Genomic DNA, 21,035 nt, shown 5'->3' on the forward strand with positions numbered 1-21,035 from the left:
ACTATCATGGCGTCCTGTGAAGATGGCGACTACCATTAAACAGGCGTTGCTGGATTTCCTAACTATTTAAATTCAAGGAATTGGAGCCATAGGTAAAAAAAAAACAAAAAAAACGGTGTACATATGTGTTATAGCGCAAGCATCGGTTGTCTGCATACATATTGTTGGTTTTGTGCGACGAGTCAAGTAATCTACCAACTGCTATCAAGCTGGTCGAATGAATGAGGCCGCGGGTGCTGATACGGCGTGTCTTTGTTAGATAACCCGTAGTGGCTAACTAGCTAGTTACGTTAGTCATTTTAAAGTTCACAAGTATTAAAAGTTGTTACGCTTAAGACTGCTAACTTTTTGGGGGTTTAAAAACGACACAATCCTCTCGTTGATAACTAGCTAGCATTAGCGTGCCACGCTAGCTAACTATACGCCAACTAGCTAACGTTAGTGCTAGCGGGGTAACGTTACTTTACTTAGCTACTTTGGTTGCTATGTAGCTGCCCAGCAAAGTACCTTTCTAACTATTAGCCAGTGTCCAGCACAGTTGTTTTTATGTAACGTTACCTAGCAAGTGTTATTGCCAGTTGAGATGGACGATTACAAAAAGGTTGCATGTAAGTGGGTCATTGGTTATGTAATACTGCTGCAGTGTGTTTCTTTTTGTTGTGTGCTCAGACTCAGTGTAACCAAGAGGACATTTATGGCTGTTTGTTTAACGGTAGTAATGTAATTCATTTGTATTGTCTTGACATTCTGAAACAGCCAGGGGTACATTCATTAGTCAGATTCAGTTGCAAAACGTTTTGCAATGGAAACCGTTTATTCTAGAAAGTAGGAACCACAGAAAAGGGAGGGGCCTACCTGAATTTGTCCAATAGAAACACTCATTTTCGTTGCAAAAGGTTTCAGTTCAGAGTAGGCCTATAAATGGTTTTGCAACGGAATCTGACTAATCAACACATCCCTGTTGAGTGCCCTGGAGTAACTGTACTGTTTTTCCTTATAGAGTGAGAGACGAGGGCCAGGAGAACAGTGCTTGGGGCCAGAGGTTTTCAGGCCATCACTCACCCCCACACAGAGCTGATAAAATGGAGTGTGCGATGGACACTCGGCAAGGTGTGTTATCAAGATTTACTATAGATATATGCCTGTAATGCGATGGATGGTTATCCTCACATAGAGGGTTATACCTAAATACTGGAAATTCATGACCAAACAATTTTACTTGGCAATGCTTCTTAAATTCTCATTTGGAAAGCACCGGTGTCTTATAAACGCCTGTTTCTAGTTGCTGGTGGAACTCCAATAATTAGGAAATATTCAGAAGTATATTAAATCCACGTTTTGTACCAAGTGAGAGATGCTTCTCGTGTGTGATGTAGATCTTTGTTTGGGTTGTGCTGTGCTGTCTCCTATTTATACACGTGGCCACATCTTTTAGAAATAACTAGTTCCAGCTTAGATGTTGGGAAATGTGATATGTCTGGCTTATGTCTGGCAGCTAAGATGACGAGGGATCTCCTCACTCAGTACAAAAGGTGGATTTAATATCTTAATGAATATTCTCTGGTTATCAGAGTTACCAGCAACTGGAAACACACCCATGCCCAGACATGCTCCGAAACTTTGGCGGTTAGTAAGTATTTTTTAGACCTCCCGCTTTGGGCTGCATGTGTAAATGTGCAGTATATACAGTATCAGTCAAAAGTTTGGACACACCTACTCATTCTAGGGATTTTCTTTATTTGACTATTTCCTACATTGTAAAATAATAGTGAAGACATCAAAACTATGAAATAACACATATGGAATCATGTAGTAACCAAAAAAGTGTTAAACAAATCTAAATGTCTTTTATATTTGAGATTCTTCAAAGTACGTAGCCACCCTTTGCCTTGATGACAGCTTTGCACACTCTTGGCATTCTCTCAACCATCTTCATGAGGTAGTCACCTGGAATGCATTTCAATTAACAGGTGTGCCTTGTTAAAAGTTCATTTGTGCAATTTCTTTCCTCCTTTTAGAATTTTGAACGTTAGCTTGCTAAGTTAACGTTACCTGACACTCTTGTCCCTGCTCCCCCTTCCTCTTCTGCTGCGGCTGGAAATATTTCAAACTCACCCGAGGGAAAAAATAAAATTGAAGACAGATAAATGTAGCTATCTTGCTTGCACTTTATACAGTTCCAAACAAACTAGCTAGCTAACTTGCTAGACTAGTAATGTTAGTTAATCATGTTTCTATCATCAACATACTTGTGGATATTTGATAGCTAATTGCCATTACAATTGTGGCAGCAATATTATAGAGCTAAATTATGTTAGTTTTTAGGTTATATCTAGCTTATGTAGTTAACTAGTTGGCTAGCTAACGTTAGTCAAACAACCTAACTTACCTTTCTTGCAGTTTCTCATGCAGGATCACTCTGAGGGGATTCAAGTGAATTGTGTTTCACGCCACAGAGCTTCTGTACTGCGCACTGGTCACTCACGTACTGGTCCCTAGCGTGCCGTTTCTCGCACAGGTGCATTCTGAAGTGATTCAAGTGAATTGTGTTTCGCGCCATAGAGCGTCTGTATCAAGCATGGGTCACTCGTGCACTTGTCACTGGCACTGGTGTTTCTTGAGTTGTAGGCTGCCTGCCACTGCTCACAAAGCTAAATAACCTTCAGAACTGTGTTGAACCCAGACAGATTATCTTTTTACCAAGAAAAGTGAATGTGCTTTACAGAACTTGATTGAAACTATGTTTGGTAGAAAGTTTATTTTGGTGTGGTGGATATTATTCTGCCGTGGAGCAGTGCAACACTTAAGTGAACCTAGAGGAAACACTGCCGCAAGTAAATGTTTGTTGAAAGTTTCTTTGCCGTGCTTTCAGTAGACTATCGTCTCGACCTCAAGATAGCTATAGCTATGCTGCTGGAGGTTCGAGCTGGATTGGCTAGATCATGAAATGCCAATGACACACCCACCAGGTTGCCAATTCTCTTCCTGGCCACCTTTCATTAGGAATGTATGTCCTATGTTGCTGATGAAATTCACCATACTCGTAATTTATCCAGACAAAGAAATGCGATTGGTTAATCTGTAAATAAGGAATATGATTGGTTAATCTGTGCAGGTGTGGACGAGGCAGCAGAGAGTGAACACACTCTAGAGGAAACGTCTGCAAAAGAAGGAAGTGAGATGCCGCACAAGAAGAACAAGAAGCACAAAAAACACAAGGGCAAAAAGAAGAAGAAGAAACGCTGCAAGGGAGAGCGGGAGACCAGCTCAGAGTCGGTCCCAGAGTCCGACGTAGAGAAGCCACCAGTCAGAACCAGAGCAGGGTGAGGCTCCTCCCATTAGAACCAGAACATTGTTTGACTCCTCCCGTTAGAACCACAACAATGAGGAAGTTAGATTAAGCTTAACTGCTGTGCACGTGCTTAACCTATGTCACTTTTGTTTTGAGAAGACTTCATCGTCAGCCAGAGTAGGGCACCTGGCTCACGCCCGGGAGGCAGCGCAGTTCCAAAACGAATGCAATTACTTTTCACCCGGCGCATGCTCCTCCCACCAGAGCAACATGGGCCAAATAATTGAATGCACTCACTGCTAGACTCTGCCCATTACACCCAGACCTGTGCTAGACAGAACAGGGTGTTGCCTGGTCACCTCTAGATGGTTCCCTCACTGGAATATAGGAGACAAAGCAGCAGAAATGTTGCACTAATCAGCCAACAGGCTCTTGTTTGTCTTTATACTACTGGGACAATTGTGAATATTTGCTGTTATAATAAATGTTTTCTTTGTTGTTTTTAGCTTGAGGACTCATGGCCAAGTGGCTTCTGATGCAGGAGCAAGCACAAAAGATGAGGCAACAAAGGGCTTGATCACAGGTAAGGAGTGTGGCTCTGGGTTCAGTTGTAGGAAATTAACAGATGCTAAAGTTATTTGTTGCTAATGCCTGTGTACCGGTCCAAGCAGATAAACCTGAGGTATGTGATGCTAAAGCCAGAAAACACAAAAGACATGTTGGGAAAAAGAAGAAAAAGAGGAGGAGAAAAGGGGAAGAGAAGCAGGAGAAAAACTCACCTTTACACTCCCCATCAGAGAGCGAATCTATGTCAGGGTCAGATTCTGAGTCTGAGGAGAAGCCAGCTGGCACGGTTGTGCAAGCAGTTCCCATCCTGTCTAAGGCCAGACAAGAGGAAAGGGTGTCCTCCCTACGCCTAACTCTCGGCCAAAAAGAGGGATCTCTGAAAATGTGTCAAACCTCGGATGAGCAGTCTGCGGATGCACGAGGAAAGACAGAAGAGAAGGCGCCCCCTGCTGACAGCGAGGAACAGACAGTCTCTGTCATAAAGGCAGACGATTCACGGAGCGACAGGTGCTTCAGTCACACCCAGGAGCTTCCGGACATCATCCCCAAGCAAGGCGGCCAGAGAGAGGAGACAAACGCAGGGCAGAGGTCAAAGGTGAATAACCATGCTCCCTCACGGTCAAGGTCACAGTCACTGACGGACACTAAAAAAGCCAGATCGAGTCTTAGTCATTCGACAAGCTCCAAGCAGTCCAGATCAAGCCGCAGTCGTTCACAAAGCCCCAAGCGATTGTCTGGTCTGCCTGTGTCTAGCAGGGGCAGGTCTCGATCCTTCTCAAAGAGCATGACTCCCAAGAGGAAGCAGTCTAAGTCCCTTAAAAGGACAGGACGTAAGTCCCTTTCTTTGTCCCCTAGGAGAGGACACAAGTCTCCTCTGTCCCCTAGAAGAGGAAGCAAGTCCCCTTCTCTGTCCCCCAGGAGAGGACGCAAGTCCCCTTCTCTGTCCCCCAGGAGAGGACGCAAGTCCCCTTCTCTGTCCCCCAGGAGAGGACGCAAGTCCCCTTCTCTGTCCCCCAGGAGAGGACGCAAGTCCCCTTCTCTGTCCCCCAGGAGAGGACGCAAGTCCCCTTCTCTGTCCCCCAGGAGAGGACGCAAGTCCCCTTCTCTGTCCCCCAGGAGTGGACGCAAGTCCCCTTCTCTGTCCCCCAGGAGTGGACGCAAGTCCCCTTCTCTGTCCCCCAGGAGTGGACGCAAGTCCCCTTCTCTGTCCCCCAGGAGAGGACGCAAGTCCCCTTCTCTGTCTCCCAGGAGAGGACGCAAGTCCCCTTCTCTGTCCCCCAGGAGAGGACGCAAGTCCCCTTCTCTGTCCCCCAGGAGAGGACGCAAGGCCCCTTCTCTGTCCCCCAGGAGAGGACGCAAGGCCCCTTCTCTGTCCCCCAGGAGAGGACGCAAGTCCCCTTCTCTGTCCCCCAGGAGAGGACGCAAGTCCCCTTCTCTGTCCCCCAGGAGAGGACGCAAGTCGCCTCCTCTGTCCCCCAGGAGAGGACGCAAGTCGCCTCCTCTGTCCCCCAGGAGAGGACGCAAGTCGTCTCCTCTGTCCCCCAGGAGAGGACGCAAGTCGTCTCCTCTGTCCCCCAGGAGAGGACGCAAGTCGTCTCCTCTGTCCCCCAGGAGAGGACGCAAGTCGTCTCCTCTGTCCCCCAGGAGAGGACGCAAGTCGTCTCCTCTGTCCCCCAGGAGAGGACGCAAGTCGTCTCCTCTGTCCCCCAGGAGAGGACGCAAGTCGTCTCCTCTGTCCCCCAGGAGGGGACGCAAACTGTCTCCGTCTCCAAGACGAGGGCGGCGGTCTGCGTCCAGGCCTCGCGGTCGTGTCAGGAGGTCGAGGACCAGAACCCCTCCCCCTCGTCGTGGTAGACCCTCGAGGTCCCGCTCGCCTGTGAGGCTGACTCGCCGCTCACGCTCCAAATCTAGACGGCTCCGTCATTCCCGGTCGCTGAGAAGAGGCCGGAGCTCCAAGAGCTGCTCCCCGTCTCACAGGAAGAGGTCCCCCCCCAGGACACGACGGTCCCGGTCTCCGGTCAGGAGAGGCAAGCGTACTCGCTCCCGCTCTGTCGTGATCCTGAAGAGGAACAGGAAAGGCTCACTGTCCAAATCCCCAACCGGCAAGAACACCAAGTCCCGCTCCAGGAGCTGCAGGAAATCTAGTTCACCAGTACAGAAAATACTTTCCAGATCACCAAAGCGGGGCAGGACAAAGTCCAGATCCCCAAGACGCAGTAAACCATCAAGATCACCATTGCCATGTAACAGGTCTTGTACTCCTAAAGCCAAATCCCTGAAAAGAAACAAGTGTTCACTGTCAAAATCGCCCAAAAGAGATATATCGAAATCCAGGTCTGTCTTAAGCGACAGGCAATCTGACAGCGTATCCCCAGAACGCTCAAGATCCAGGTCTACTGCCAAAGACCTGAAGTCTCTGAAATCGGTCAAACATACTGCAGACAAAACTGTGAATGATGAAGCACCTACCAAGCCTGTTGGGGAGGCTGTAGCAACAGCTGCAGCAGGGCCCTGGAAGCCCCTCCCTTGGGCTGCAGCCTCCAGTTCTATCATACAGGGCAAGCCAGTGGCTGGGCAGGCTGACGAGAGTAGCTCTGAGATTCCATCTGAAGACCACGACTCTGCAGCAGAAGAGCCAAAGGGAGCAAGAAGCCCAACAAGCTCCTCTGAAGAAGATGAGCATGCTATTTCCAGGTCTGTGTCACCAGAGACCGTTTGTGCTGATCGCCGCTACAGGGCATCATCTTCTAAATCCTCCATCAAGAAGGCATCATCCTCGAAGCAACGTCAGTCCTCAAAATCAGCATCTCCTGCCAGGAAGTCCCACTCACCTGCCGGCAGAAAGACGTCCACCTCTCCCTCACGGAGGTGCTCCCGGTCCAAGTCTATCTCTCCTTCTCAGTCCAAGTCTGCCTCCAGAAGGAAGCGATCTATGTCCCCATCCAGGAAAAGGAAGTCTGTCTCTCCGCCTGCCAGACGGAAGAAGAGGTCCAAGTCCAGAAGTCCTGTCCGGCGCAGGAGATCACACTCTAAGTCACCAGCACGGCGCAGGAAGTCACGTTCCAAGTCCAGGACCAAGCACTCAAAGTCCCGCTCCCCGGCCAGAAGGAAGAGGTCCAAATCCACAGACAGGAGCAAACGCCTCAAGTCTCGTTCTCCAGGCCGGAGGAGAAGGTCCGGGTCGCGACGGCGCCGACCCATCATGCGAAATCGCTCGTTTGACCGCCGCGACCGATGGAAACGGGAACCAAGCCATTCACCCATCCTCATCCTCCGCAAGCGCCGGTCCACATCTCGAACCCGCCGCAGTGCCAGCAAGACCCCTCCTCGTCTCACTGAGCTGGGTAAGACTACAAGTATGGAGTTCTTTGGAACCCTCTTCCCGACAGCTAAAGCTACGAAGCTTCTGCGCATGTGCAGGATCCTTTATTTTCCACACAATCTGTGCTCTACTTGTTCAGCTGTCCAGAGAACAGGCTACTTTATTAAACAAGCACCATTTGCCAGAGTAGCCTGTTCTCTGGACAGCTGAACAAGTACAGCAGAGACTGGGTGTAAAGTAGAGAATCCCACACATGCGCAGAAGCTTAGAACCTTTAGCTGTCGAGAAGAGGGTTCCAGAGAACTTTGGATCCGCAGCCACTCCGTATATACATACACCAATCCAATGTATTGTCATAGTTAAGTACCCTCAGTTTAATGGTGGCTGTTCTAGGCACCTTAGAACAGATTAGTTGATAGTGATAATGTAGTCTAAAATTCCACTGTTGACAGATGTGTATTCTCCCCTTTCCTCTCCCCTTTCTCTCTTCACAGACAAAGACCAGCTCCTGGAGATAGCGAAGGCCAATGCAGCAGCCATGTGTGCTAAAGCAGGTGTGCCCATTCCAGAGAGTCTGAGACCCAAGGCCATCCTCCAGCTTCCCCTGCCCAACCCAGCCCCAACCCCTCTGAATCTGCCTCTTCCCCTTCCCTTGCCTCTCAACATGCCCGGCATGGGAATGCCCAACATGAACATGCCCAGCATGAACATGCCCAGCATGAACATGCCCAACATGAACATGTCCAATATGGCCATGAGTGCTGCCATGGCCAGTATGAAAGCTGCCACCATGACTGCAGCCCTCACCAACATGGCCCAGATGTCAAACATGCCCCAGATGGCCCCCCTCCCCACTATCACCAACAAGCCCCCTCCTAGCCAGGCTCCCCAAACAACCCTTCCCCCCCTCAACCTGGACCACATAGAGGAGGTGAAGAGGAAGGTGACTCAGCAGGCCAACATCTACAGCATCAAGGAGCTCACTGAGGTAAGACTTACAAGAGACTTGTACTGTATGTAATAACAAAGATTTACTTTATCAATTGTGGATGTAGACCCCCCATAATGTATTACAGCAAGCGTCAAACTAGCTCAGACTTCCATTTGTATTCTTTTATGTAATGATTTTGGCAATTAAGCCCTTTATCTGCTTCCCCAGAGTCATGATCTTGTGGATACCATTTTTATGTCTCTGCATGCAATTTGAAGGAATTTGCTAACTGTGCAATTGCTAATTAGTGTTACCGTCATGCCTGGAAGTCTATGGTAACTGCTAGCATGCTAGTAGATGCCATAGTCTTCCAGTCCATTGCGCTAATGCTAGTTAGCATTGGCTCACAAAACCACCTCTAACTTCCTTCATACTGGATGCAGAGACCTGACCCTGGGGAAGTAGATAAAGGGCTTCATTGCCAAAATTGCGAAGTATCCTTAAAGGTTACAAACATGAAGAGAATGAACCTGCATCTTACTGACGAGTCAACCGGTTCCAGATTTATTATGTAGTGTCTTGAGGTTACAAGCACGACAAGACTCGAATGTGAAGACAACTGTGTTGTTTGGGGTGTTCTCTTGTATTATTCTGACTGTGTTGACTTCACAATGATTTGTGTGTAGAAATGTAAGATGATAGCGGCGAGTAAAGAGGAGATGGCCATAGCGAAGCCGCATGTGTCTGATGACGAGAATGAGGACAGGAAGCCCTGTGGCAAGAGCTTCTTATTAAGTGTAAGAACTCCCAAGCTTCATTCTAGCATTCACCCACCATACATTCAAACATTCACGCATATTAGATGAATGATGAGTAGTAGAGTGATTTAGTAACTTTTCTCTCTATTCTGCAGTAACTTTCTTTGGGGCACATCAGAGGTACTCCCCATGGATACCATCACCAGGTGGACAGAAGTCAAGGTTGTTGTGGTTATAGAGCAGGAACCTCATCAGATACTGCCAGCCCTTGTTCTCTGGACAATCATTCCCTCCCCAGCCCCTCCCATCAGTACTCTAGCTGTCTGGGGAAGTGTTTGAAATGTCAGTGATCCTGTGTCCCATTGGACAGACTGGCCTGAGTGTTCTTGTGTGTCATTGGATGGATTGCAGTGTGTACAGTGTGGTTATCCCTAGCTTCTACACGTTGCTCAGACAGAGCTCTCTGAACAATGACTGAAGCAAAATGATATAGGAACATATTTTCAATGTTTTGTCAACCCTTTCTAATGTTAAACTTCTGTTTCTTTTTTATTGTGTTCAGTAATAATATTTCCACCTCATGGTTCCTTTAGTGACATTTTAACCTGTAATTAAGTGAACTGCTCGGTCTGCCCTCAGCATGCACGGGCACACAAATACACACATCAGTAATATGATGGTCAGGTGTGTCTTTAGTGACGGGCAGACCGACCAGGTCTCTCCATTGAGAAGACAAACTTGTCAGGTCTTTGTAGGATCCACTCTAAATGTTTTGTCACTTCTCTATATATTAACTGATGTAATCTTTAGCTATTTTAATGACAAATACATTTTAGGATTTCCTTGATCAGTAGTAGAATATTATTTGGCTGACTTTGTACATAATGTGTTGATTATTAAAGGAAACCAGAAAATCACCTGTTGTCTAATGTTCTTTATGTAGGAGCCTAACTGTTAAGGTCCCCGTTTTTTTTCTAAATCTTTACCTTGTGGTCAGTACTGCAGGGTTGTATTCATTACGCCGATTCTGTTGCAAAACGTTTCTCCAATAGAAACTTGTTTTAATTGTTTGGATGAATTACCGCCGATGTACTATATATTCTTTGATTCTAATCAGAGACTGATTCAGACCCGGAACACAAGTTTTTTTTAGTTTGCTTGAATGCTTGCTACATTTTGAAACAGTTTCTAGTGAACGATACTTTACACCAAAATGTTCTTGAACAGACTTTGAGGTACGTTTGCTCTCGTTTGGTGAGTGTGGCGAGGTGTGGCTTGAAGCAATGAGTGACGTATTTAAAGGGCAGTGGCCATGCTGACAGTATTCCCCAACCCACAACCCCTCCCTGTTTTTCATCTGGTTGTTCAGTACAGCACCATTTCCGTTCAATTTAACTTTCCTAACTTAAAAATGTATTGAACGTAGCTCAGGTTTGTTATTTCTGACCTCACAGCTATATAACTAACTCTGAGCTGTGTAAGTAAGTTTAACCTTGTTCCCATTCCAATGTACAACACTATTGACCTCAGTCAGGGATCTAGTGCTAATGGGTCCTGAGGCACTGGAGGTCCTTCTGCCGGGCACTTCGTTGGGTTCTAAAGATCCACAGTTCATTGTTTTACTGGCCCTTATTTGGGCTTTTCAGACCGCACTTTCAGAGCAGGGCCAGGGGTGTATTCATTATTCAGACTGTTGCAACGATAACCATTAACCGTTTATTCTAGGAACCAAGAACGGAAGCAAACAAAATAAAATGTTGAGGGACCTACCTGAATTTGTCCAATAGAAACTTGTTTTCAGTTTGGGAAAAAATGGTTTCTGTTGCAAAATGTTTTGCAACCGACTAAATGTTTTGCAACAGAATCAAAGTAATGAATACACCCCAGCTACGATCATGCCGTTGTGACCATGGTGGCCCAAAGGCTCATGGAAGCTCTTTAGTATAAAAAAAAAAAAAAAATGATGGTGGAACACTTTCGACATCCGGACCATAGTGCCAGGAAAACAGGTCACACACACTCATTAGTCAGCTCCAGTCAGTCCGCTAAATTCTGGTGGAGAGATCAGAGCTGAACTGTTCTCAGAGTTAGATAGTGAAAATGACAGACTTCTGAGGAAGGGCTGGACCACTACCTCTTGAATCAAGTGAGGGTCATATGCTGCTACGTAGTGTGTGTGTGTGTGTGTCGTGGTTATCGTGTGTGTTGATTATTGTGTATGTGTGTAATTGTGCTTATTGTGTGTGTGTTAGGTGGACCTAGTGGTACCGGACAGTGGACAGGCGTGTTGAGGTTCTGAAGGTGGTCAGAGATCTGACCGCTAAGGTCAGCAAGATAGATGGATGCCTCCAGTCCATTGCCCACGCTGGAGTCAACAACGAGAACATCAAGATAACACAACGACTTTGATATCTTTCACACAGTAGCCTTCAATATGTCAATCTCAGAATTATGGGATCTGTGTGTGTGTGTGTGTGTTCAGGACCAGCCTGCCGTGGTGTCTAAATGGGGCCACTGTGCTTGTGTGTGTTAATATTGTGTGTGTGCCTGTGAGGGGTCTGATGATTGTGTGTGTAGGTCCTGACTCCCAGCCTGGTATTGGTGAGTGTTCCGGTGAGAGGGTTGATTGGATATCATGAGCATGTGACTTGTCAGTGAAGATCACAGGAGGTTGGTGGCACCTTAATCGGGGAGGACGGGCTCGAGGTAAAGGCTGGAGTGGAATTAGTGGAATGGTATCAAATACATTAAACACATGGCTTTCATGTGACTGATGCCATTCCATTTACTCCGTTCCAGCCATTCATGAGCCGTCCTCTCCTCGGCAGCCTCCACTGGTAGAGATACTATTCTCTGACTGGCTCACTCCTCCCTACTCCTGTCCATGAGCCAGAGAAACTCTACCAATGGCTGAAGCTGGAGAGCTTCACAAGACCCGCCCAGGACTTGCAGGTAGGATGTCTTAAAGCAGTTCAAAGAGTTAGCCAGTAAAATGTTTTAAATATTCTCAAATAACTCTATTGATCTGCATGCGTTTGTATGTTTGTCTTTTATAGGATGCCAAAGTGTGTGGAGGGAGACATTGTTTGTTGTTGCCATAGAGACGGTGGAAGGTGTGATGGAGGCGGAACTTGTTCCAACAGTGGAGCTGATCAACTATTATCAGAAGAAGGCCCACTGGCCCCACCTTCTGCAGCGCTGGCCAACCACAGAGAGAGCTCACTGCATCAAGGTCAGCTGGGAGTCATGCTTACTAACTCCTACTTCCCTACACCTAAAGGACTCTCAGACCATGAGAAACAAGATTCTCCGGTCTGATGAAACCAAGATTGAACACTTTGGCCTGAATGCCAAGCATCACGTCTGGAGGAAACCTGGCACCATCCCTACGGTGAAGCATGGTGGTGGCAGCATCATGCTGTCGGGATGTTTTTCAGCGGCAGGGACTGGGAGACGAGTCAGGATCGAGGGAACGATGAACGGAGCAAAGTACAGAGAGATCCTTGATGAAAACCTGCTCCAGAGTGTTCAGGACTTTGGACTGGGGCGAAGGTTCACCTTCCAACAGAACAATGACCCTAAGCACAGTCAAGAGAACACATGAGTGGCTTCGGAACAAGTCTCTGAATGTCCTTGAGCGGTCCAGCCAGAGCCCGGTATTGAACCCAATCAAACATCTCTGGAGAGACCTGAAAATAGCTGTGCAGCGATGCTTCCCACCCAACCTGACAGAGCTTGAGAGGATCTGCAGAGAAGAATGGGAGAAACTCCCCAAGTACAGGTCTGCCAAGTTTGTAGCATCATACCTAAGAAGACTCGAGGCTGTAATCGCTGCCAAAGGTGCTTTAACAAAGTACTGAGTAAAGGGTCTGAATACTTATGTAAATGTGATATATCCGTTTTTAAGTTTTATACATTTGCAAAAAATTCTAAAAATCTGGTTTTGCTTTGTCATCATGGGGTATTGTGTGTAGATTGATGACATTTTTTTTTTTTTAATCAATTGTAGAATATGGCTGTAACCTAACAAAATGTGGAAAAAGTCAATGGTCTGAATATACTTTCCGAATGCACTGTAAAACCAATACAGAGTGTGTTGAATGTCCTTATTAAACAAGTCACAAGTGTATTTTTTCTTTACTGAATCAAGTTTTGAGTTTATTATGTTGCATACATTATTGCGTCTGTTGAAATGTCAGTTAAAAAGTTTCATAGATTTGAATTTTCATGTAACACATATCAACTGCCTCTACGTTTATGATCCAGCAGAGTGCAGCATCGCTCCACTCCCTGTGTGTCAGCAAGTAAAATGTTATTTGTCACATGCTTCGAAAACAACAGGTGTAGATGAACAATGAAATGCTTACTTCCGGCTCTTGCCTACAATGCAGAGAGTAAAATAATAACACAAGGAAGAAATACACAATTGTTAACAACACCTTGGCTATATACACAAGGTACCAGTACCGAGTTGATATGCAGAGGTACGAGGTAATTGAGGTAGATATGTACAGTACCAGTCAAAAGTTTAGACACACCTACTCATCCAAGGGTTTTTCTTTATTTGTACTATTTTCTAAATAATAGTGAAGACTTCAAAACTATGAAATAACACATATGGAATCATGTAGTAACCAAAAAAGTGTAAAACAAATCTAGATATATTTTTGATTCTTCAAAGTAGCCACCCTTTGCCTTGATGACAGCTTTGCACACTATTGGCATCCTCTCAACCAGCTTCTCCTGGAATGCTTTTCCAACAGTCCTGAAGGAGTTCCCACATATGCTGAGCAATTGTTGGCTGCTTTTCCTTCACTCTGCGGTCCAACTCATCCCAAATATCAATTGGATTGAGGTCGGGTGATTGTGGAGGCCAGGTCATCTGATGCAGCACTACAACACTCTCCTTCTTGGTCAAATTGCCCTTACACAGCCTGGAGGTGTGTTGGGTCATTGTCCTGTTGAAAAACAAATGATAGTCCCAATAAGCGCAAACCAGATGGGATGGCGTATCGCTGCAGAATGCTGTGGTAGCCATGCTGGTTAAGTGTGCTTTGAATTCTAAATGAATCACTGACAGTGTCACGAGCAAAGCACCATTATACCACCTCTGCCATGGTTCACGGTGGGAACCACATATGCGGAGATCTTCCGTTCACCTACTCTGCGTCTCACAAAGACACGGCAGTTGGAACCAAAAATCTCAAATTTGGACTCATCAGACAAAAGGGCAGATTTTCAACGATCTAATATCCATTGCTCGTATTTCTTGGACCAAGCAAGTCTCTTCTTATTATTGGTGTCATTTAGTGGTGGTTTCTTTGCAGCAATTTGACAATGAATAATAAAAAATTAAATAATGAAGCCCTGATTCACGCAGGCTCCTCTGAACAGTTGATGTTGAGATGTGTCTGTTACTTGAACACTGTGAAGCATTTATTTGGGTGGCAATCTGAGGCTGGTAACTCTAATGAACTTATCCTCTGCAGCAGAGGTAACTCTGGGTCTTCTTTTCCTCTGGCGGTCCTCATGAGAGCCAGTTTCATCATAGCGCTTGATGGTTTTTGCGACTGCACTTGAAGAAACTTTGAAAGTTTTTGAAATTTTCCAGATTGACTGTCCTTCATGTCTTAAAGTAATGATGGACTGTCGTTTCTCTTTGCTTATTTGAGCTGTTCTTGCCATAATATGGACTTGGTCTTTTAATAAATAGGGCTATCTTCTGTATACCACCCCTACCTTGTCACAACACAACTGATTGGCTCAAACGCATTAAGAAGGAAAGAAAATGCACAAATGAACTTTTAACAAGGTACACCTGTTAATTGAAATGCATTCCAGGTGACTACCTCAGGAATCATGTTGAGAGAACGCCAAGAGTGTGAAAGCTATCATCAAGGCAAAGGGTGGCTCTTTGAAGAATCTAAAATCCAAAATATATTTTGATTTGTTTAACACTTTTTTGGTTACCACATGATTCCATGTGTTATTTCATGTATTTATTCAACAATGTAGAAAATAGTAAAAAATAAAGAAAAACCCTTCAATGAGTAGGTGTGTCCAAACTTTTGACTGGTACCGTACTTATACAGTTGAAGTCGGAAGTTTACATACACCTTAGCCAAATACATTAAAATCAGTTTTCACAATTCCTGACATTTAATCCTAGTAAAACTTCCCTGTCTCAGGTTAGTTAGGATCGCCACTTTATTTTAAGAATGTGAAATGTCAGAATAATAGTAGAGAGAATTATTTATTTCAGCTTTTATTTCTTTCATCACATTCCCAGTGGGTCAGAAGTTGACCTACACTCAATTAGTATTTGGTAGCACTGCCTTTAAATTGCTTAACTTGGGTCAAACGCTTCGGGTAGCCTTCCACAAGATTCACACAATAAGTTGGGTGAATTTTGTCCCATTCCTCCTGACAGAGCTGGTGTAACTGAGTCAGGTTTGTAGGCCTTGCTCGCACCCGCTTTTTCAGTTCTACCCACAAATTTTCTATAGGATTGAGGTCAGGGCTTTGGGATGGCCACTCCAATACCTTGACTTTGTTGTCCTTAAGCCATTTTGCCACAACTTTGGAAGTATGCTTGGGGTCATTGTCCATTTGGAAGACCCATTTGCGACCAAGCTTTAACTTCCTGACTAATGTCTTGAGATGTTGCTTCAATATATCCACCTAATTTTCCTTCCCTCATGATGCCATCTATTTTGTGAAGTGCACCAGTACCTCCTGTAGCAAAGCACCCCCACAACATGATGCTGCCACCCCTGTGCTTTAAGGTTGGGATGGTGTTCTTCGGCTTACAAGCCTCCCCCTTTATCCTCCAAACATATCAATGGTCATTATGGCCAAACAGTTCTATTTTTGTTTCATCAGACCAGAGGACATTTCTCCAAAAAGTACGATCTTTGTCCCCATGTGCAGTTGCAAACCGTAGTCTGGCTTTTTTATGGCGGTTTTGGAGCAGTGGCTTCTTCCATGCTGAGCGGCCTTTCAGGTTATGTCGATATAGGATTAGTTTTACTGTGGATATAGATACTTTTGTACCTGTTTCCTCCAGCATCTTCACAAGGTCCTTTGCTGTTGTTCTGGGATTGATTTGCACTTTTCTTACCTAAGTACGTTCATCTCTAGGAGACAGAACGCGTCTCCTTCCTGAACGGTATGACGGCTGCGTGGTCTCATGGTGTTTATACTTGCGTACTATTGTTTGTACAGATGAAAGTGGTACCTTCAGGCGTTTGGAAATTGCTCCCAAGGATGAACCAGACTTGTGGAGGTCTACAATTTATTCAGAGGTCTTGGCTGATTTCTTTTGATTTTCCCATGATGTCAAGCAAAGAGGCACTGAGTTTGAAGGTAGGCCTTGAAATACATCCACAGGTACACCTCCAATTGACTCAAATGATGTCAATTAGCCTATCAGAAGCTTCTAAAGCCATGACATCATTTTATGGAATTTTCCAAGCTGCTTAAAGGCACGGTCAACTTAGTGTATGTTAACTTCTGACCCACTGGAATTGTAATACAGTGAATTATAAGTTAAATAATCTGTCTGTAAACAATTGTTTGAAAAATGTATTGTGTCATGCACAAAGTAAATGTCCTAACTGACTTGCCAAAACTATAGTTAGTTAACAAGAAATTTGTGGAGGTGTTGAAAAACAAGTTTTAATGACTCCAACCTAAGTGTATGTAAACTTCCGACTTCAACTGTAGGTAGGGATAAAGTGACTAGGCAACAGGATAGATAATAAACCGTAGCAGCAGCATATGTGATGAGTCAAGAGTTAGTGCAAAAGGGTCAATGCAGATAGTCTGGGTAGCTATTTGGTTAACTATTAAGTAGATTTATGGCTTGGGGGTAGAAGTTGTTTAAGGTCCCGTTGGTTCCAGACTTGGAGCATCGATACTGCTTTGCCGTGCCGTATCAGAGAGAACAGTCTAGGACTTTGGTGGCTGGAATTTTTGAAAAAGTTTTGGGCCTTCCTCTGACACCGCCTGGTATGGAGGTCCTGGACGGCAGGAAGCTTGGCCCCAGTGATGTACTGGGCAGTACGCACTACCCTCTGTAGCGCCTTGCGGTCATATGCCAAGCGGTTGCCGTACGAAGCGGTGATGCAACCAGTCAAGATGCTCTCAGTGCTGCAGCTGTATAACTTTTGGAGGATCTGAGGACACATGCCAGATCTGTTCAGCCTCCTGAGGGGGAAGAGGCGTTTCTTTTTTATTGAACCTTTATTTAACTAGGCAAGTCGGTTAAGAACAAATTCTTATTTACAATGACAGCCTACCCCGGCCAAGCCCTAACCCGGACAACTCTGGGCCAAATGTACGCAGTGCTATGGGACTCCCAATCACGGCCGGTTGTGATACAGCCTGGAATCAAACCAGGTCTGTAGTGATGCCTCTAGCACTGAGATGCAGTGCCTTAGACCGCTGCGCCACTCGGGAGCGTTGTTGTGCCGGCTTCTTCTCAACTGTGTTGGTGTATGTGGAACATGTTAATTCCTTAGTGATGTGGACAGCAAGGAACTTGAAGCTCTCAACCCGCTCCACTACAGCCCCGTCGATGTGGATGGGGGCGTGCTCGGCCCTCTGTGTGTGTGTGTGTGTGTGTGTGTGACACCTGCAGATGAGATGAGCTTTCCTAAAAGGCCACAGCAGGGAGCTAGTCCTCACATTGCCTCATAGCAGACACCTGAGGCAGGCTTTATATTGGAAGACATACTGAATGACAAGGACTGCACTCTGTCCTCCTAGGCACCCTTTTTAGGGATTTGTGTGTTTATAAAAGTACCCTCATGCACTGTACTGTTTTGGGCTTATGTTTGCATACACTGTTTTTGGTTAATGTTTTTCTATGTTTGCTGAGAAGGTGAAGAGAGGATGGCGGGAACACAGGGAACTGAGAGGATGGAGAGAACGTGTGGAGGAAACTAAATGTGTCTGACATGGTGAATGTTCCCAAACACACTGAAAGAATGACACACACACACACACAACAGTATTTCTAGTATAGCTGTTACCATTTACACCTCTACGTCTTCAGGATCCCATCCATACTGAGGCCTACTGCTCCTACCAGCGTTCTAGCTCTTGGGGGCCGCAAAGTCAGATTTGTGCAGTGTATAATTTGTTTATAGAACCAGATCGTCTATGTAAGGAGAATCAGCTTTGTTGTGTGGCATCGTGGGTTAGGGTTAGAGTTAGGGTAGCGTCATGGGAGGGGACATGAATCACTGAGCTGACATTAAGGGTTAGGGATTGAGGTGACTGGGTGAGTCATGTCATTTCTCTCTCACTCATACACACACACACTGTCCACCGGAATGGCCTCAGGAAAGAATACAGACATAGGCTAGTTATTGGAGACAGAAAAACACACTAATGTGATGTCATCTTGTGACTTAGTTTGATTGTTTGATTGAAGTTTTTTTTGTCACGAAGCTGTGTGTGTGTTTGATTGTATGTATTTTACCGTGGTGCTGCAATGATACAATGTGTGGTTTTGGCAAAGCCTAGTATTTTGAAGATATTCCATTTATGTTCCATCTTGTCTGAGACACAGTTCTCCCAACATGGATTCAGAAGCTAAGATGGGCTGTGTTGTTGTGATTACTGATAGCCTGTCCTGTGGTGTGTGTGTGTCTGTCCCAGCTGATGAGGGTGCATGAATCTATTGGCTGCAGGCTCCATTCAACACTGTCCAATAGCATCTGGAGAGAGACAGAGAGAGAGGGAGAGGGAGAAAGAGAGCGAGAAAGATGTGAACGTCGTAGTTTTTTCTTCTGTTAACGATAATCACGTCCTGTACCGTATTCAGTTGTTGCGGGGTTCAGACCACAAATACTTAGCCTATTCCCGGGAGCTCACGGCAACGGTGGAATTTACCCCTGGCACGTCGCTGGTGCACGAGGCTCTGCAGTCATCGACACACGGTCCCAGGATTTCTCTCACCGCTCTCCTGTCCTCTCTCCCCATCTTCTTTTCAGTTTTCTTCGCAGTGAGGGATGAAACGCTCTGTCAGCTGACATTTTTACTGCAGCAGCTGCGTGAACAGACCAATGGAGCAATGACGTGTGTCGGTGAGTCTCATTTATCACCATGTTCTACTGTGTGTGTGTGTGTGGGGGGGGGGGGGGGGGGGGGGGGGGGGGGGGGGGGGGGGGTCCTGTGGGCTACAGTACGCTCATTACTATTCATCTGATGTTGCGCTTCACAGTCAAATTGTTGTGACTAAAACCCCGCTATCGAATTTATTTCACTATTGGCTGTATATAATAGATATATAGCTGGATTTCAGATGGATAACAGGTTGATTTTCTTTAGACATGTCCTGAGTCTAAACGTCATGATTTAAGCAACACAACCGGTGTCATGGCCCCTGTAGCACCTGGGGGGTGTCACTGCAGCGAATGGAGAGGAATGGGCTTTGATTTAAATATCCAGCCATATGCAGCTGATACAGGTCCAGATATAGGATACCTGATGATGCAGCTGCAGTACCAGTCACAGCCAAGAGATAACATTTAAATGTTACATATTAATTTCTCTCTCTCTCGCGCGCGCTCTCTCCATCTCTTTCTCTAAAATCGATTAAATTCAAATTACCTTTATTGGCACGAATGGGAACGACCAATACAATATCAATGCTATAGCAACAACAACTACTTGTGCGGACGTTTTAAACATTCATACTAATTTCCCCAAAAGGGCAGGGGGGTTCTGAGATTTAGAAACCTAGGACTGATATTTAACAAAAATTACAATAAGGAAATTACATTAATGACAATTGCAATAACTAGCACATACTGTGCTGCTAGCGCCAAGACTGTTGGCATGTCGATTTTGAATGTAGGCACAAATTATTATTCCTCTGAAATAATAATATAGATCATTACACTGAAGTTAAGTGGTAAATGGGCAAAACAATGCCCTAATGATGAGTAACTATAACTTGTTACCATGATATTGCAATGCTATAACCATTTTATCCTGTGCTGTAGTCAGTGGCGATTTAAGCATGTAAGTCTTGGTGGGGCTAACTCCCCACATTTTTTTTAGATGCATGCCAGCAAAGCCACTACACAACACAACACTAAACAATACATTAATTGCACTATAACGGTGACAAACGGTGCCCACAAACTGTTAGGGCCTACATAAAACTGTCGCAACAGCAGAGCTTTCTTTCCAGCACCATGGAGTGAATCCTTACCACTGCTACACCTGGCTATCAGTGGAGCCTTGTCTGGCAGCGAAACAGTTCATTCAGCCTCATAGTAAATGAGTAAAAAATGTTAAAAATGCCTTTTTAAAAACATAGCTGATATGGTTGACTTGCTTAAACAAATGTGATTTCTACTGACAATTGAGATGTACAAACTATGGCATAAGGGAACGATGAGCGGATAAGAGGTAATCCGTAATTTCGATTAAGACATTTAATGAACGAGCTAAGATGGACGTAGTCAATACAACTATTTGTTCAGCACTTTTGAAATGTACAGCGACAGAATTCAGATCATGGGCCGTTCTTAACGTATTCTCCCTGTACACCAAGTCAGAACCTTATGATAAATAAAGGGGGCATATAAGCAGACAATGAAAGCTATTTCAATATTCAATGATGACATTTCTCTAAAACAGGTTACAGGCTACATGTGCACCACTAAGTCAGAACAGTAGGCTAAGTTCTGAGGGGGAAAGGGACCAAATTATTAGGGTGTGGCACATGGGCTACTAACAGCTTACTACACAACATACACTTAGTATTACTTTCTTAGCTACAGTTTACATATCTCCCTAGCAAATTACATTATTTATGCAGCAACGTACAATACATTTTTGGAATCACTGTTGTGCTGTGCTCACTTGAACAGGAATGTGGGGCGGCGGTCCTTCTTGTGGGCAAATTTTGTCATGATGATGACTGCTTGTCTAGCTTGCTAGCTAAGATTTTGAAAGTATTATGTTGACATGATCAGTTCAATCAAAGCTACGGTAGATATAATGTGATTTGACGTCATTTTATCTGTGGCCAATGACCTTGAGCCTTCTTGGATGTGCACTTCAAATGTAAATCTATGACAGCACCCAAGAGGGCTTGAAATTTCTAGCTCTCCCTGTAGATTTTGAGGTGATGTAGTGTCCCCA

The 21,035-nt window shown here is 45.2% G+C and overlaps 1 protein-coding gene and 1 pseudogene across 1 annotated transcript; both read left to right on the forward strand.

The window, feature by feature from the left end:
* LOC120058390 (serine/arginine repetitive matrix protein 1-like) lies at nucleotides 1-9,781 on the forward strand. Its single transcript, XM_039007020.1, has 8 exons — nucleotides 1-92; nucleotides 1,001-1,110; nucleotides 3,116-3,323; nucleotides 3,799-3,875; nucleotides 3,964-7,203; nucleotides 7,676-8,169; nucleotides 8,799-8,909; nucleotides 9,026-9,781. Exons 2-8 carry the CDS (start codon nucleotides 1,083-1,085, stop codon nucleotides 9,026-9,028), a joined length of 4,161 nt encoding a protein of 1,386 aa, XP_038862948.1. The 5' UTR covers nucleotides 1-92; nucleotides 1,001-1,082; the 3' UTR covers nucleotides 9,029-9,781.
* Nucleotides 9,544-21,035, forward strand: part of LOC120058057 — a 12,654-nt pseudogene continuing 1,162 nt past the window's right edge.

Source organism: Salvelinus namaycush, chromosome 13 (genome assembly GCF_016432855.1).
Source record: "Salvelinus namaycush isolate Seneca chromosome 13, SaNama_1.0, whole genome shotgun sequence".
Lineage (NCBI taxonomy): Eukaryota > Metazoa > Chordata > Actinopteri > Salmoniformes > Salmonidae > Salvelinus > Salvelinus namaycush.

Excerpts from the sequence above, each read along its gene's own strand:
- LOC120058390 (XM_039007020.1), top strand. The coding sequence starts at position 1,083 with ATGGAGTGTGCGATGGACACTCGGCAAG. Across the intron at positions 1,111-3,115 it reads TGCGATGGACACTCGGCAAG|GTGTGGACGAGGCAGCAGAG; the intron begins GTGTGTTATCAA and ends TAATCTGTGCAG. Across the intron at positions 3,324-3,798 it reads CCAGTCAGAACCAGAGCAGG|CTTGAGGACTCATGGCCAAG; the intron begins GTGAGGCTCCTC and ends TGTTGTTTTTAG.